At 42.1% G+C, this 15,367-nt stretch overlaps 1 protein-coding gene across 4 annotated transcripts in view; it reads left to right on the plus strand.

Moving 5' to 3' along the window:
• Nucleotides 1-15,367, plus strand: part of PPP2R2C (protein phosphatase 2 regulatory subunit Bgamma) — a 350,473-nt gene that overhangs the window by 304,044 nt on the left and 31,062 nt on the right. For all 4 annotated transcript variants that reach the window (XM_019553339.1, XM_019553341.1, XM_019553338.1 and 1 more), the window contains 2 exons: nt 1,359-1,528; nt 11,220-11,311. In XM_019553339.1, the coding sequence (XP_019408884.1) occupies nt 1,359-1,528; nt 11,220-11,311 (262 nt within the window). The remainder of the gene's footprint in view (nt 1-1,358; nt 1,529-11,219; nt 11,312-15,367) is intronic.

Genomic DNA, 15,367 nt, shown 5'->3' on the forward strand with positions numbered 1-15,367 from the left:
GGGTGGGGTGGGTGGTGGTGGCACTGAGAGGAGGGGCTACAGCCACCCCAAAATTCACTGTAGCCCTCCTCCTAGCGCTGCTGCCACCTGCTCCACCCCACCCTGCCCAAGTGCAGTCCAAACCCAGCACCCACACTGAGAAAAGCCCGGTACAGCCCCATAGCCCCAAGTGCACAGTGACAGCCTGCCATCGCCCTGTGCACAGATTCGGGGGGCATGTGCGCCCCATGCTTCCCCCAGGGCTGCACACAGCAGGGGCACCACCCTCCACCTCCCAACCCCCTGCACCACCAGATGAGCCGTAACTCCATCTTGCTTCCTGCCCCAGCTGTCCAGCACCTGCTGCAGCCCCAGCCCCACTCCCTTCCTTAGCATGGGGGCCTCAACCTACCCCTGAATGCCCCTCCCTCCCTACAGACTTACCAGCTGGATGGTGACCTCCATGCTGCTGAGATGTGTTCTTGGCTGTGCTGATGCATGCAACATTTATCAGTGACATTATTCACTACATCAGCCACAAAAAGCTGATTGCCAATAATGTCAATTTTCCTTTTATCAGTGCCGTTACAATGTGGACCAATGTATTGGTACACCTCTAATAAATGCATAACATTAGTGTTTTGCACATCGTAGTACATTATCATTTTAGAAAGGGATTTTTTAATAATAGTTAACTCCCCTGGGTTTCTTTGAATATGTCAACCATAAAAGTGCTAGGCACTGTACAACAGAAAAAAATACCCCTTGTCCCAGTGAGTTTCAATGACTGATGTTTAGGAACTCACAGGTGCTTGTGCTTCTGTGGTGGATGAAGAGCTGCTTATGTATGTAGTTTTGTGGAGTAGTTTGGAAGCAGTCTTCATGAAAGGCATGTCACATGAACAGGCAAGCAATTATTGCAGCTTAGTTCTAAAGTAACATTTATTTGCCTTTAATTTAACTTAGCCTGCATGGGTGCATCCCCACGAGAGGCCATGTGCGGTTTGCAGTGCTGCAGGCCTGTCTACAGCACTGCAAACCACATGCGCTGCACCTTCAGGCATTCACCATGCTGTTAATTTGCAGCATGGTGGGGGTTACCTGGAGATCCTGGTGTCAAAAAAAACCATTCCAGAAAAAAGTGACGTGGCCCATCCACCCAGATCACTGCTGCTGGAGCCCTGGGAGGTCCCCAGGACTCCAGGTAAGGCTGCTGAGGTCAGCTTAGGTTGCTGGTGCTAGCCTCCTGTACCCCACCTATATCAATATCTATGTCTGATACATTAATATCTACTTTTTATCACGCTGCTTTTTTTCAAGAGAAGCACAGTTTCCTATGTAATATCTTATTTCCTTCTCTCTTTCTTTTTATCAAACAGTTTATGAAGAACCAGAAGACCCCAGTAATAGATCTTTTTTTTCAGAAATTATCTCCTCTGTGTCAGATGTCAAATTCAGTCACAGTGGCAGATACATGCTGACAAGGGATTACCTCACTGTCAAAGTTTGGGATCTGAACATGGAAACAAAGCCTGTAGAAACATACCAAGTAAGTGTTTTCTGTATCTGTAAGAATATCTCAATATTTCGAATCCTAAAATTGCACTATAGTTCTTCCATTGTTGTTCTTAATGAGATGGTTGCTAAATGAAAGCTTAAGATCATTGAAGAAAAACATAGTAGATGCCACTAAAATGAGCAATGAAGGGACAGTTTCAGCACTGGTAAGGGAGTTTAACTGTTTTGGAGTCAGTGGCTACACTTAGTTCTTAAAATTACTACAGTGAGGAGGATCATCTCTTCAAGTCTGCATCCCAATCTTACCATGACATTCCACAGTTAATAGATATAATAAACATGGAAGGCAGGATTTTCAACACTTCCTGGCATCTGGCTTAACTCTGCTCCTATTACTTCTACTCTGGATAGCAGAAGCAGAATTAAGTGAATACTGAGTGCTTTAGAAAATCATACCCTTACATTCCTACCTAAAGTACTGAGCTAGCCTGAACACAAAAGAAATACTTATTAAATCATAATGCTATCATCACTACAAAACTTTGACTAATACCAGGCAAACACATTTGGTCTGGTCAAATTCACCATCAGAGTACGCAGGCACTATTTCACTGGCTTTAGCTACTTGTGAATTTGTGCCCTGGAGTCTCTGCCATTTGACAAGAATGGTCCATTTTATGCTCCATTGGAATGGGCAATATGTATCCATAATACCTAAGAAATACCCATTGTATTATAAAAATACAATGGAAAAAGCTGTTAAGGAATATTCAGCAGAAACACATAGCAACCTTTTAAAGTATTATTTGGCTGGCTGTAATGCCCAGATCTGGAGTCCTACAGGGATGTTGGACTTGAGAACTGTATATATACAGTGTGTCTTGTACACAATACATCAGTGAAAATAAGGTACAGTATTTCTGGTCTTGTAGGGTTTTAAAAAAATACTTATTTACCAGCACTGCCTGTAATATTTGATACAAGTTCAATAGCTTGACTTAGAAGAGCTATTGTCAAGGCATTAATAACATTTTGGATCTTTATTATATTTAACTGGACAGAAGACCAGTAGGCACTCCTTTTCCTGGAATACATCCCATGACATTTCACTGTGACTGAATCTCCCACAAGCCTTTGAAAATCTTCACCTGTATTTCTATAAAACCACCACATTGGCTTTCTTCAGTAATGTGACTGGCATCATACTGAAATGTGTAAGGGATTTGTGTGCTTACAAGAAACATGGTAAAAACAAAACTGCACTTGGTAAGGCTGATATATCTAATATTTTAGGCTCAGGTGATGTATTATTTTGCATTTATGCAAATATAGTAAGCATCTTTGTCCCTGGAGGGAAATGACCGGTCAGTCCAACCTGTTTGTTTTGACTGTAGCATCTGCTTATATCCTCCTGTAGGAAGCTTTGAAATAAGCTGGCTAGTCTAAAGTCAGTCTGACATTTAGCAGTGGGGCCAATTAAAAAGTTACATTTCTTTGTGGTGAGATAGGGAAAATAAGTAAAATGTAATTGTTCCAGCATTGATAGCAGTAATCAGAAGTTTATAAAAAGGCTGAAAAAATACATCCAAGGTTTTGCTGCTGTCCATTAACCCCTGAATTGACTTTTCTTTTCAAACACTTTTCTTTTCAACATCCTGTAAGGAATGTACTGGTACCCGTGATATAAATAAATCTCTTGCAGCTGACAAAACATCAACAAAAACGGTGTTCTGCTTTAAAAAATAGGTTTTCTCTCATCAAGTTTTTGACTTGTACAAAATAAACACAGTGCACACAAAACAGACACAAATTAATACAGATATGTTAATTTACACTGCAAGATATAGTCAAATGGTATTGACAGAGAACAAAATACAAAAGGAAGTCTACGTACAGAGAAATGAAACATAAGATGAACAAAAACATGAGAAAAATCTGAGTTCTATCCTTTTACTCTAATGCATATAAACCATTTTTATTGTACTAAACATAAGCAGGTTCCTTTAAATACTGGTGGCTTTGCATAAAGGATGCTTGTTTTGTTTTGTCAATCTACTGAATCAATTTCTACATTAATATTATTTTATGTCCATTTTTTCTGTAGGCAAAAGAATATATATATATATGTTTTTTTATCCTAGGTACAGGGAGCAATTGTAAACCTTTGTTCTTGATAAGAGGGACATACGAACAATAAGTAACTAAAGGTCAAGGGCAGTTTTATTCTCATATAATGAACAGCATCCATCACTGGCCCTGGTGCAGTGTTATAGTATCCAGTACAAGATGGTATTTTCAACTAGTCTCTTTTGTGTTTCTCATAATAGCACTACTGTTTGCTTTAACAATTACAATGTTCACAACTAACAGGATATACAGGCTTCAAGTACAGCCTGTGCAGGAGCCTGGTTTCTCCTAATGATTTGTTCATAAATTAAGAAAGCACAATATGCTTCCCTTCGTTTTCTTTTCCAATTGCTCATTAATTGCTGGGAAGACTCCACATAAGGATGTAAGTGCATGTCATGCAGCCCAGCCCCAGGCTCCTGCTGTGTCGAGAGGTGGCCTCTAAAAGGCATCAGGTGTCTGGAATCCACAGGCACTTGCGATAGCAGCAGGGAGGGAACCCTGAGCGTCTCCAAGAGGCAGCTGCACTAACCAGCATTCAATAACTCTCACAATGAGTTCACTAAGTTTGGATGGCTTATAGCTGCATCATACTCTCTCCTGAACAATACTATTTTTATTTTTCTTGCTACCTCTGTCTTTATGCTCTGCACCTCCTTTCTGTATTTTGTTCTGATGAAGCCTAACTCTTTTCCTACCGCTTTGCCTCCCTTCCCCTGCTTCCACAGCTTACCTATATAACCTCTGTCTTTCTCTTTCACTCTCACACACATCTGTGAAGTGTGTTATTAAACAATACAACATCCTTCTCTTGTCACTCTTTTCCTTCATATCCTATATCCCCTTCCCTCCTTTGGGATTGTCATTATTATATTGCTGTATATCTGAATTTAGGCAGCAAAGCACTATGTCACCTCAAATATATATATTTTGGAGGTTAGATAAGATTGTTTCAGAGAATCCTGTGAACAAGTCATAGCAACTAAATTCCATAAACTTGCAGGAAAAGCCAAGTTTTATAATTGGTCCACTAATAGTATTTAGAAATTCTGATTTCTCATGCAAGTTTTCTCATGTTTCGTCTACTCTTGACATCAGAAGAAAATTACTGTAGCTCTTACAGTATTTAAGCATTTAAATATATATTTTTCTGTTTCTGGCAGAGATCCAACAAATTTTCCTTCTATGTATTGTGCATAATAGAAGGGGAAAAGCCAGTATAGTGCACTGGCCAATATTTACTATCAGTGTAGAAAAACAAAAATTATTTCTATTGGCAGAGTCTGAGAAACAAATATTCCAATAACTATGATGCTTCTCAAGCAAAAAAAAATCTACTGGATCTTCATTGTGGTGATATTATGCCACGATAGAAAAACCAATCAAGTCCATCTTGGGTAAGTCTAACAACATTTGTAGCTAGAGTTAGACTTACCGAAGGTGGACCAGGCCTGTAGGACAGAGATTGAGATTAATGTGTCATTTATCTTCACAATTCCTGACTATTTGCCCCAAAACAGTAGCTGCCCTCACATACTCAGGGAGTTGGAAGGGGCTTCAAGCATCTTTTAATTGAACCCCCGTATTCATATGATTGTGTTGACCCTGAGCAGAATGCTTGGATGATTCTGGTAAAGCGTTAACAGAGTAATGTGATCTTATAAAGGAAATTGCTGGTGGCAGCTTCTATGGAAACTAGAAAATGTTTTCATATATGGATAATAAAAATCTAATCTAATTTTAGCATTATTCAATATAGCGTGGGCTTGCATCTTTATCTCAAGAATTCATCAAGCTCCATCCACTTACACTGGATCAATAATAATAAAAAGCCTAAGTGTATAAATGGCAGGGCTTTTATGGTTTGTGCTAAGTCTGTTGGAGGGGAGGGAGAGTGTGTTTGCTACACTAATTACAGAGTATTCCCTAAAAATAGTTTTCTAAATTACCTCCATTTTACCCTCTAATAATATTTTACTGAGCTACCAACTCCCTTGTAGGCTGATGCGGAGACTCCCAAAACTCTTAAGAGGCAACCCTCTGCCATTAGTGTATGCTTCCCTCCACAACAGGTCTGTTGACTGAAACAGGGATGAATAAGGTCATTGGCTGGACTCCGCACCAAGCCTGCTCCGCACTATGCTCCCTTTGTAGAAGCAAGTCCTAGCAAGATGCTCTGTAATGCTGGTGCATGGTTGCCTGTACTATATTGTTCAATTCCCTGATACCAGTGAATGCTAGTCTGATTACCTAGCACAGTCCCAAACCTGTCACTCTTGTGAACAGGAGGTGACCATGAAAACAAGCCAGAAGTTCAAATTTCATCAGAGTTAACTTTCATAATCACCCTGGAGGCTTCACTGTGGGCAAGAGTGAAAGCAAAATTCAAAACTGAAATGCAGCAAATAAATGCAGACACTAATAAACGAATGAATGCCTGTAGACAAGGAAGCAGGGCTGTAAAAAGAAGGAGTTGAGAGCTTCAAAAAATCAAAAGGAGTAATGAATGTAAAAACAAGCCTAAGTAGAAAAAGAAGTAGAAGATAAAGTAGAAGAAACACAATATGGACGGAGTCCTCTCAAAGGCCATGTGACCCTGTCACCACCAGAGGGAGCTCCAGCCTCCTCCTGCAGCTGCCAACGCTTGGCAGCTATATTTGAAGCCAGATCCAGCTGCCCACACTTGGTAACCATCTTAAAAACACAGCTCCGCTCTGTGCACATTTTCTTGCTTTTCCTTTCCAAGATTAAGAGGAGCAGCATGGCATGTGCAGAGGCAGCACATGGCAGCTGTGTTTGCATCCCCTCTGCGTCTCTGCACTATGGCTGCCCCAGCTCCTGGCAGTGAGGAACAGGGTCCTTTGATCCTGCTAGCCCCCTCACTCATCCTGCTGGCCTACTGTACTCATTGTCACCTGGCCCATGGGAGTGGAGGACCTGCAGCTGGACACTGTCGTCATCCCACGCCTGCTCATCAGGGACCCAGTGTACCCGCTCCTGCTCTGGCCACCTGAATCTGTGTCAGGCCCACTTCAGTTGGTGCCTGGGGTGAACCCATGCCCTCGCTGAGTGTGGCTTCAGCTAACTCAAAGGCCGCTGGCTGTCCCTCACTTCCTGCCTTGAAGTGGCTGAGAACAACCTTGCCTGGACAATCATCACAGTTTGTGTGCTACAGAATATCTGTGAGGCCTGGGCAGAGGAGATGTGCAAGCCGTGCACCCACCAGCGGGGCCCAGGGCACTGGGTGTAGGAGGCTCATGCAGACCACTCAAGCCCACCTACCCAGTTGCCCACAGGCCCCCTACCCCCGGCTTATCCCCAGCACCACTCTCATGCCAGGCACATGTTTAAACAATAAATCTGTATTACCCTCACAATACACACCCCGCCCCTCCCCCCTCAACCAACAGAGCCCCTTCCCCGCTCCTTCCCCAACAAACAAAGCCCCTCCATCACCCTTCCCACCCACCAACAATAAAATCCCTCTTCCCAGTTTCAAAACTATTTACAAGACAAAAGTCCATGTTTTTGTGTCTGGAGTGGGGTGCCATAGGGTGGGACTGCTAAGGGGGCAGAGCCTGGGGGCAGGTGGCCAGCGCCTTCCCCCCAGCGCGGGGCTTACCATGTGTCTGGGACTGGTAACTTCTTTACCATCCAAGTCTCCAGAGTCTGGAATAGACTCTTCCCAGAAGTGGTGCAAGTAACTACTCTGGACACATTCAAGAAGCATTTGGATGATTAACTTTCTGGGGTTATCTGACCCCAGCTGACTTCCTGCCTTTTGGGCAGGGGGCTGGACCTAATGATCTCATGAGGTCCTTTCCAGCCCCAGTGTCTATGAAATCTATGGTGCTGCTGATGGCTGGTGGTGACATGGCTGGCCATTCCTTGTGGTGGGGTCTGGGGCTACCCACCTGCCGAGGCAGCTGCTGGCCAGAGCTCCCCATGCTGCTAATGGATTGAGCAACTGGGGAGCTGGGCGGGGTGCTGAGCACCCAAGGGCCCCTCGTCTGGTGACATGTCACTGGAGGGGTCAGGGCAGGGTGGAGGCTTGGGCAGGCTTTCCCTGCTGGTAAAAACCTCAGGGTTGTGGCCTGGGTCCCAGAGTCCCAAAATGTGGGTGAGCTGCTGCATAAAGGGCATGGTAATTTTGGCATGACCAGACTGATAATTGTGGTCATTCATGGGCACCCATTGTGCCTACAAGGCCTTGACCTTGATGCGGCACTGCTGCGCCGACCAGGAGTGCCTGCGCTCCCATATCCTGCCCAGCAGGGCTTCATAAATGTTGGCATTCAAGCGCCCACATCACTCAAACTGTCTCTGGATCTCCATGTTGCCCCAGAGTGCCCTGAAGTCACCAATCTCCTCCAGGCTCCAGTTGGGGCCCTGGGTGGATGGCACAGGCATGCATACACAGGTGGGAACAGACCTGGATGGTGAGGACAAGTTTCTCATGTGACCACCACCCACCTGGGCCCCACCCCACTGGCTCTCTGGGCCCCCATGCAGCTGTCCCTGTGGTGCTGGCCCTGGGTAGCTGCCAGCATCGCCCAGCGCAAGGGCACAGCACAGGACTGGGAGACGTGTGGCTGAGGCTATGCACCATTGCACCTGCAGTCACAGAACAGGCTGTTGGTGGTGCTGGCTGTGCTGCACTCAGCTGCCTACAGGTGACCCTGGGGGCTGCCAGACCTGCCCAGAGGTTGCAGCAAGCTGCTGCCAGCAGCCACAGGTTCAGCAGCCAAAAGCCCCCCGGCCAGCAGTCAAAAGTTCATCAGGAAGCAGCCACAGGCTGAGCAGCAGCACTGAAGTAGTGTGAGGCAGGCACAGCAGTGCTGTGGCCTGCCCAGGGAGACACACAGGACCTGCAGTGCCCTCAGGCTCCTGTGGTGTGCGCCCCAGGGTAGAAAATGGCGGCTGGCTTTTATAGCTTGCAGACAGGGGCTGCCAGTGAGACAGTCCAACCCTGGAGCAGGAGAAGCTCCCAGCCAGAAGCCCTGGGGCTAGCCTCAGGCCAGCTCCCATAGTGGCTGGGCAGACTCAGCAGCAAACTTAGTGCTGGATTGCATCTACATGTGCGTTACTGTGCATGACCTAATCACACTGAAGTTTGCTACTTGCACTTGCATGTAGCAAATTTAAGCATGATTAAGGGAACTTATTGCACAGTAAGGGTGCTCATATGTAGACACTCACCCATACTGCACAGTAAATTAAGTTAATGCACAGTAACATGTCTCGTGTAGATGTGCCCAGTGAATTTTAACTCCTTATTACTATGCAAAAATAGTCATTTTATTTTTGCTTCATCCTCTCACTTTTCTCCTTTTTCATCTAGACAAAGGATTACAAGTGCTCTTTAGCACAGTAATGTCAAAAGACCCTTATTCTCTAATAAAATATCTTAACATAAATAATAGGTAGTAACAAATATAGGTATGGCTAAATCACCCCAGATATGAGAAACGTTTAAGGACCACCTCCAGTTCCTGTAGAGGAACTGTAGTTATGAATGCTAGGAAGGCAGAAACATCTCATGGGAGGGAGGGTATGTGAAGTATGCACATTGACACATGCACCATGCGGTAAATACAGTTAACTAAGAATCAGTTTACCCACGTCTCCCATTTGCTTATTAGCCGTTAAGTAAGTAGTGTGTTCAGCTGACAAGATCTGTTTGCTGATATATAGCCTAGGAGGCTCATTTATCAAATTTTGAAACAATGATCCATGGCGGAAATGTATAGTCCATAACAAATTTTAAGTTAATTTACAGATTTATTTGGTGCCGTAGACATTGCAGATGTTGCAGAGACTTTTATATGAACTAAAACTTCAATGAAGTAAACAGACAGAGCAGAATAAATTACCATGTTGAAGGGAATTCCAAGACCTAAGCCAGCAGAGGATACTGAGCGGGCCACAGTCAAGAGAGCCACATTCGGCTCTTGAATACACAGGTGCAGCTTCCATGGACTTCAAAGGAAGTGATACCTCCTTATGCCAGTACTAAATTTGATCCCCAGGCAGTTGTATTCATATGGTGCTGATAAAAAATAATATGGGCTCCTCAGAGGTCATCCATGCAACATTGGTATCTGAAGTAGTTGTTTTTCTGGTCCTGGCTAGTGATCAAACATGCTGTAACAGCCACTAGAAAACAAGGAATGTGAAATGGATTACTAGATCTCGTATAGACAAGAATTCCCAGGCTCATTATTTTATTGTGGCGTGAAACAAATGAGATTGACTTTAAGGAATCCAATTCAGTAGAGGAATGATAGTGTCCTTCATATACATTATTTTACTGTAACTCTCACCCACTTCCAATATGCAACCTAAAATGAGATTTTCCAGAGTACGCAACCTAAGTTGTTGGTTTTTGTTTTCAAATCTCAGATTTTATCATTGATATGAAATAGCCATGAACCAAGATAGTGTTTTGAGCATCAGCCTATGAAAATTAGCAACTCCATACATCTTCCTGCACTTTGCTTCTGACCTGTCATTGCCAGCACTGGCATATATTATACCTTTTATAAGTGGGGCAGGTATCTCTCTCAAAGCCTTTTACTATAATTAAATAGAAGTCCATATAGATCTTAGATTTTTATACAGTTACTGTTTAAATTAGATAATTTAGATTAATTTAAACACTGATCATCACGTATGTCATATCAGCTACCCAATCTCTTTTGAAATTGGACTACAGTTTAAAAAATGGACAGGAACAAAGCATATTTGAAAGTGGTGATCTAGAGCTGGGGTAGGAAGGCATGCTCTAGGATGAGGTTTCTGGCTACGTTGCCTTACATAATTGCATTCTATGTGTACCCCCCCACAATCAGCCCTCCTAATTGGGGGCACATGTCTGATTTTTCTTCACTGGAATAAAAGCATGAAGACATGCTAATGGCTGTCAAGATGGCTGCCATTGTTTCTCGTCCCAGCATGTAGAAGGGGAGAAGTCCTGTGTTAACCCCCTGACAGCCATAGCTGTTGGCTGAGCATCGTACCTTGTGTCTGAATGAGCAATTAAGCTGTCTCAGGGCAAGTGAGCTGCTGCATGTGTCTGTAGTATATTGATGGGGCTTTTGGTGTGGAAACAGCACTTTATTATTTACAGGAACTTGTATAAAGAACTATTTACAGTAAAGAAGTAGTGGTTTTGCTACTGCTCTTGCAGGGGACTTGTATTATACCTGGGGCCTAGCCATGTTTCTCTGTTGTGACACCAGGAAGTTCCTGCTGCCTCACCTAGACTGTCTCCTAGGATGCCACACTTCCCGGAGTAAGTCCAGGAGGAGTTACTCTGTCTCACAGTCTGCAATGACTGTGGAAAAAATATTTTTTTCTATATTATGCTTTCCAAAAACAAGAGGGGATGTCGTATTTGGGGATGTTTGGCATGCAAGAAAATCTGGTAATTTTACAGCATTCTTCAAATTGAACTAGGGAAAGTACAAACTTTACTTTAAAAGATGGAAGGATACCACCTTTGTAAAAGCTACCAGCCCATTAAAGCAATACAATAGGACATTTCAAATGTGTGGGCTTTTTAAGTAACTGCTCTATCATTTTCTGTAAAACAGGTCCATGATTACCTTAGGAGCAAGCTGTGTTCCCTTTATGAAAATGACTGCATCTTTGACAAGTTTGAATGTGCGTGGAATGGATCAGACAGGTAATCCATCCTTATCTCCAATTACTATTTTAATTTAGCAGAGAAATTGCCATGTAGTGGGGTATAACCAGTAAACCATATGGCTGTTTTGCATATCAGGTCATGAGCATCTAGTTTTTAAAGGTGTTTGTATGTTAGTGGTATTGTACCTTTCATCTCCTCAGCCACAATCTAAACTAGTTGTTTAAGCGTTAGTTCTCTTTGTTCTTTATGAATTATTATTTCTTATCTCACAGCTGAGAAAAATCAAAATTCCATCAATTTTTCCTAAAAGCAGGAAATGGGTTGAAAGAATAAAAAAGATTATTTACTAAAAACGATTTGCACATCCCATTGAAGTGTGGGATTTGCTAGAGCAATTGCATGCTCAGACAAGTTAAACTGGCTTCTTCACAAATCCAATTTAGCAACTGGAAATGAGGAGGGGAAAAGAACCAGAAGCAGGTGACCAGCCAGTTCTTTGTAGACCACTGCCCACAACTTGTGAAGGACTATTCTAATTAAATGTGAATGTTTTTTGGGAACTATAATGAAGGGGACAAAATTGTCTTATTTGCACCAGTGTAACACATGAGGCTTCAACTTCACACTGGGATAACAGAGTAGATTGGACCCATAACTCAGTTCCACATTATAAAAGTTGATCTGCACTTTCACCAAGTTAACATCATCTATACCGCAGTCTATGTCATAACATCTGAGGACAGGTTACTTTTTCTAAGCACCCTGCCATCCCTTGAACAGAATTCCCATTGTCATAAATGGCAGTTAGTGGGACATCCGTGATGCGTGAGCTTCATCACCCATGTTACTCTAGTGTATCGGATCATACGTTCAGTACGAATTTCTGATCTGATCTAAAATAACCTATAATAGCTCTTTTGGATACAGCTTTTACGTACGACAGTCATTTTAGCTAAGTTCCTATTCTCTTCTTCTTAAGTTTTCTGATCGATGGCAGCTATTCTTTAAACGACAATCCATTCCCTAAGCTCTGTAAGTAGGCAAGTGTTTCCCAGTTCTACAAATGTACTGACCTGGGCAATTCATGGAATTCGCAAGAAAATCTTGGAAAGTAAAAGCAAGAAAATGAGTCATGCCAGCCTCTCAGTGTAAAAGTGATTAATTCAGTCTAGCTTTGATGATCAGACAAGGGAGGCTGCAAAGTCAATGCCTTTAACAGGCTGTACCCCCAGTTAAAAATATTATGATGGGAATTTCCACTGGCTGCCCTTCAGCACTGGGTAAGTTCTCCTGTTGCCAGGACTGTCGACCAGTAAAATTATATAAAGGCACCATACTGGGGGCAGTCCTTCTCAGACTCAGTATGTTGTGTCAATTAGGGATTAGGCTTTCCAGGGTCAGAGCTCACCGAAAAATCTCAGTGCCAGTGAAAACTCATGCTGGTGGGCAAGAATTTATCATGTTTGGCCACTGGGGTATAGACATCTGGTTTTGGGATGCTTTTCTGAACCCTTCAAACCCTTCAAAGCGTGGATGGAGAGCTCAGCACAGGCTCTTTCAGGAAATATATAGTGATTCTGGCTTGTAGTCCTTCTGGAAATACCAAAAGAGAACGTCTTAGTAATAGTGACACTTCTGATCCGTACCTGAACCTGGGAGTGTATAAGTCTTTAGGCAAAAGGACCTTACTCAGATATATTAAAATCTTCCTAAAGATTCAGGAGGTTTTTAGTACTTTCAAAACCAATTCCAAGATGTGTTGCTGGTAGATACCTGATATTCCCTTCAGTAGTTGAGTAAAACCTTCTCATCAAAGTATCACATGCTCCTGGATAACTGCATGTTAATAATAGAAGAATTGTTCAGTATCAGGGTTTAAAATGAATGTAAAGGTTTTAATCTAATTCCCACTTGACAGATCAGAAAGATCAACATAGTGTGAAATCAACTGGTCCTCATTAAGTGGAAGCATTCCGTTTTTAAAGGTTTAATTTATTGTACTGCCTATATGTGGGAGGATAGTTAGTCTTGCACAATTACTGAATCCATCACTAAACACAATGCACCTCTCTTTAAAATGGATAAGCTACCACTCGATCTGCAATTGAGGAGTACCACTTTTGGCCAGACATTTGGTAAAAGGCACTTATTTTTAGTTGAGCATATTATTATTTGTCTCTCAAATGTGGACATTTCCTTTTACCAATCAGAATGAGAATGAAATGCATCAGTACTAATGTTCATCTTCAGAGCAGGTGACACTAGCACTCACGCTTCTTCACAGGGGGACTTGATCATTCTCAGAGAAGTGGCAAGTATTTTTGTGTTCAAGACAAGGAATTTTTATGAGGTGTAATTCAATTGGTTGTGTAGTAATTTTTTTTTAAAGGAAGAATTCCCATCTTTAAAAAAATAAAAATACAGCTCTTAATATTAAGGTCTGGTTCTTAATAATGTATATATCTTAATACAGAATAATTGCAAAAGGTAACAAATGCCTATGATGTCATCCATAGTATGATATTTGTATTAATAAAAATACTTTAAAACATAATCATGATGCTTTCTTAACCTGTTATGTGCCCTAAAACTAGATTGGTATTTTAAGTAAAACATTAGAATCATACTTGCCAGCATTTAAAAATAGAAACTTGCTCGTTATTATTTTAAATTAGTTTTTGTCACAATTAAGGAGTTAATTCAGGATGATGATAAAACCCTATGGTTGAAGCTGTTTATAAAAATCAATGTACACAAGCTCTGATTAGAACGTGATTGATGCTCAGTAACTCCAATGAACAGGAACTAATACAATCAGACAGAGCCAATCTCATTTGCTGAAGGGCACATTAATCATTATGTAGTTGGGCAAGAACAGTGGTCAGAGGAGTAAAGAGAGAATCTTACAAATAATGCAACTAACTGAACACTTATTATGGTTCCTTGACTATTAAACTGTGTCACATATCATATACATTTTCATGATAATGTGACTAGATGGAATTTGCAAACTTTATTATATAGCTGTTTTATTTAAAGACTTCAGAGTACAAATGCATGTAAAAATGAACTAATGATCTTCATGATGCCTTTCAACTGCCAACAAAGCAGGAAAAATATGTTCAAGTTATTTCTACTATTCTGCTGCAAAAATCCTCAACTTAACACCCATTGAGCATCTTATCTGTGAATTACAGGAGAAGGTCAGGTAAAACCCATGACTATATACATAATACTTCAAAAAATAAAATAAAATAAAAATTAAAGCTAAGGGGAAGACCTTCAAGGAAGGCTTTGGATACAACTCTGACAATGACCTTGTAAGTAGATAAATGAAGTCATATACAAATGCTGAGACCCTTGCATTTGACATGAGCCCTTGCTGTTGGCCATAGCTTCCTACTATATCATCCAGTCAGCTTCTTGACTCCACTCTAATCCTGCAAAATTTGCTAGTCCCAGTGGGCCAAATATCAAATGAGCCTACTCTTACCTTGATAAAGACTTAAGTGTACATTTTTGTACAGCAGTCATGTACAATGGGTGGGTTGACACTATTTAGCACCACATGACAGGTTTGACTCATCATATTAACTTTTATTTCTAAAGAAGTTTGTCAGGCTCCCTGGTTTCTCATTCCCCATCCTACGCATGCTAGAGCTTCTGAATTATTTTTCAGTGTTTGTCTCCCAGCATTGCTTCTGATGCCCCTGAGGTTTGAAGCAGTGCATCCTCTTTGATTTCCAGTCAAGAGGCTTTTTGTTTCACTTCCTGTCAATCAGTCTCCAGACTTCCCCAGAAATGAACATACCACCATAGGGGAAAGTCATTTGCAAATGACTGGGTGTGTGTCTACATGAGATGCTTTACTATGCAGTAGTGTAGTTTACTGCGCAATATGCATGTGTATCTACACGTGCACATGCTTACTGTACAAGAAACCTCACTAATCGTGAGTAAATTTCCTACCTGCAAATGCAAGTAGCAAATTTACTTGTGATTACTAACTGTGCACTAGTAATTGTGTAGATGCCTGACCAGAAGCAAATCTGTGGGAACTATGTCCCCCTGCCCTGGCAGCAGGGAGCTCCA

The sequence above is a fragment of the Crocodylus porosus genome, unplaced genomic scaffold (genome assembly GCF_001723895.1).
Source record: "Crocodylus porosus isolate Cpor-Errol unplaced genomic scaffold, CroPor_comp1, whole genome shotgun sequence".
Lineage (NCBI taxonomy): Eukaryota > Metazoa > Chordata > Crocodylia > Crocodylidae > Crocodylus > Crocodylus porosus.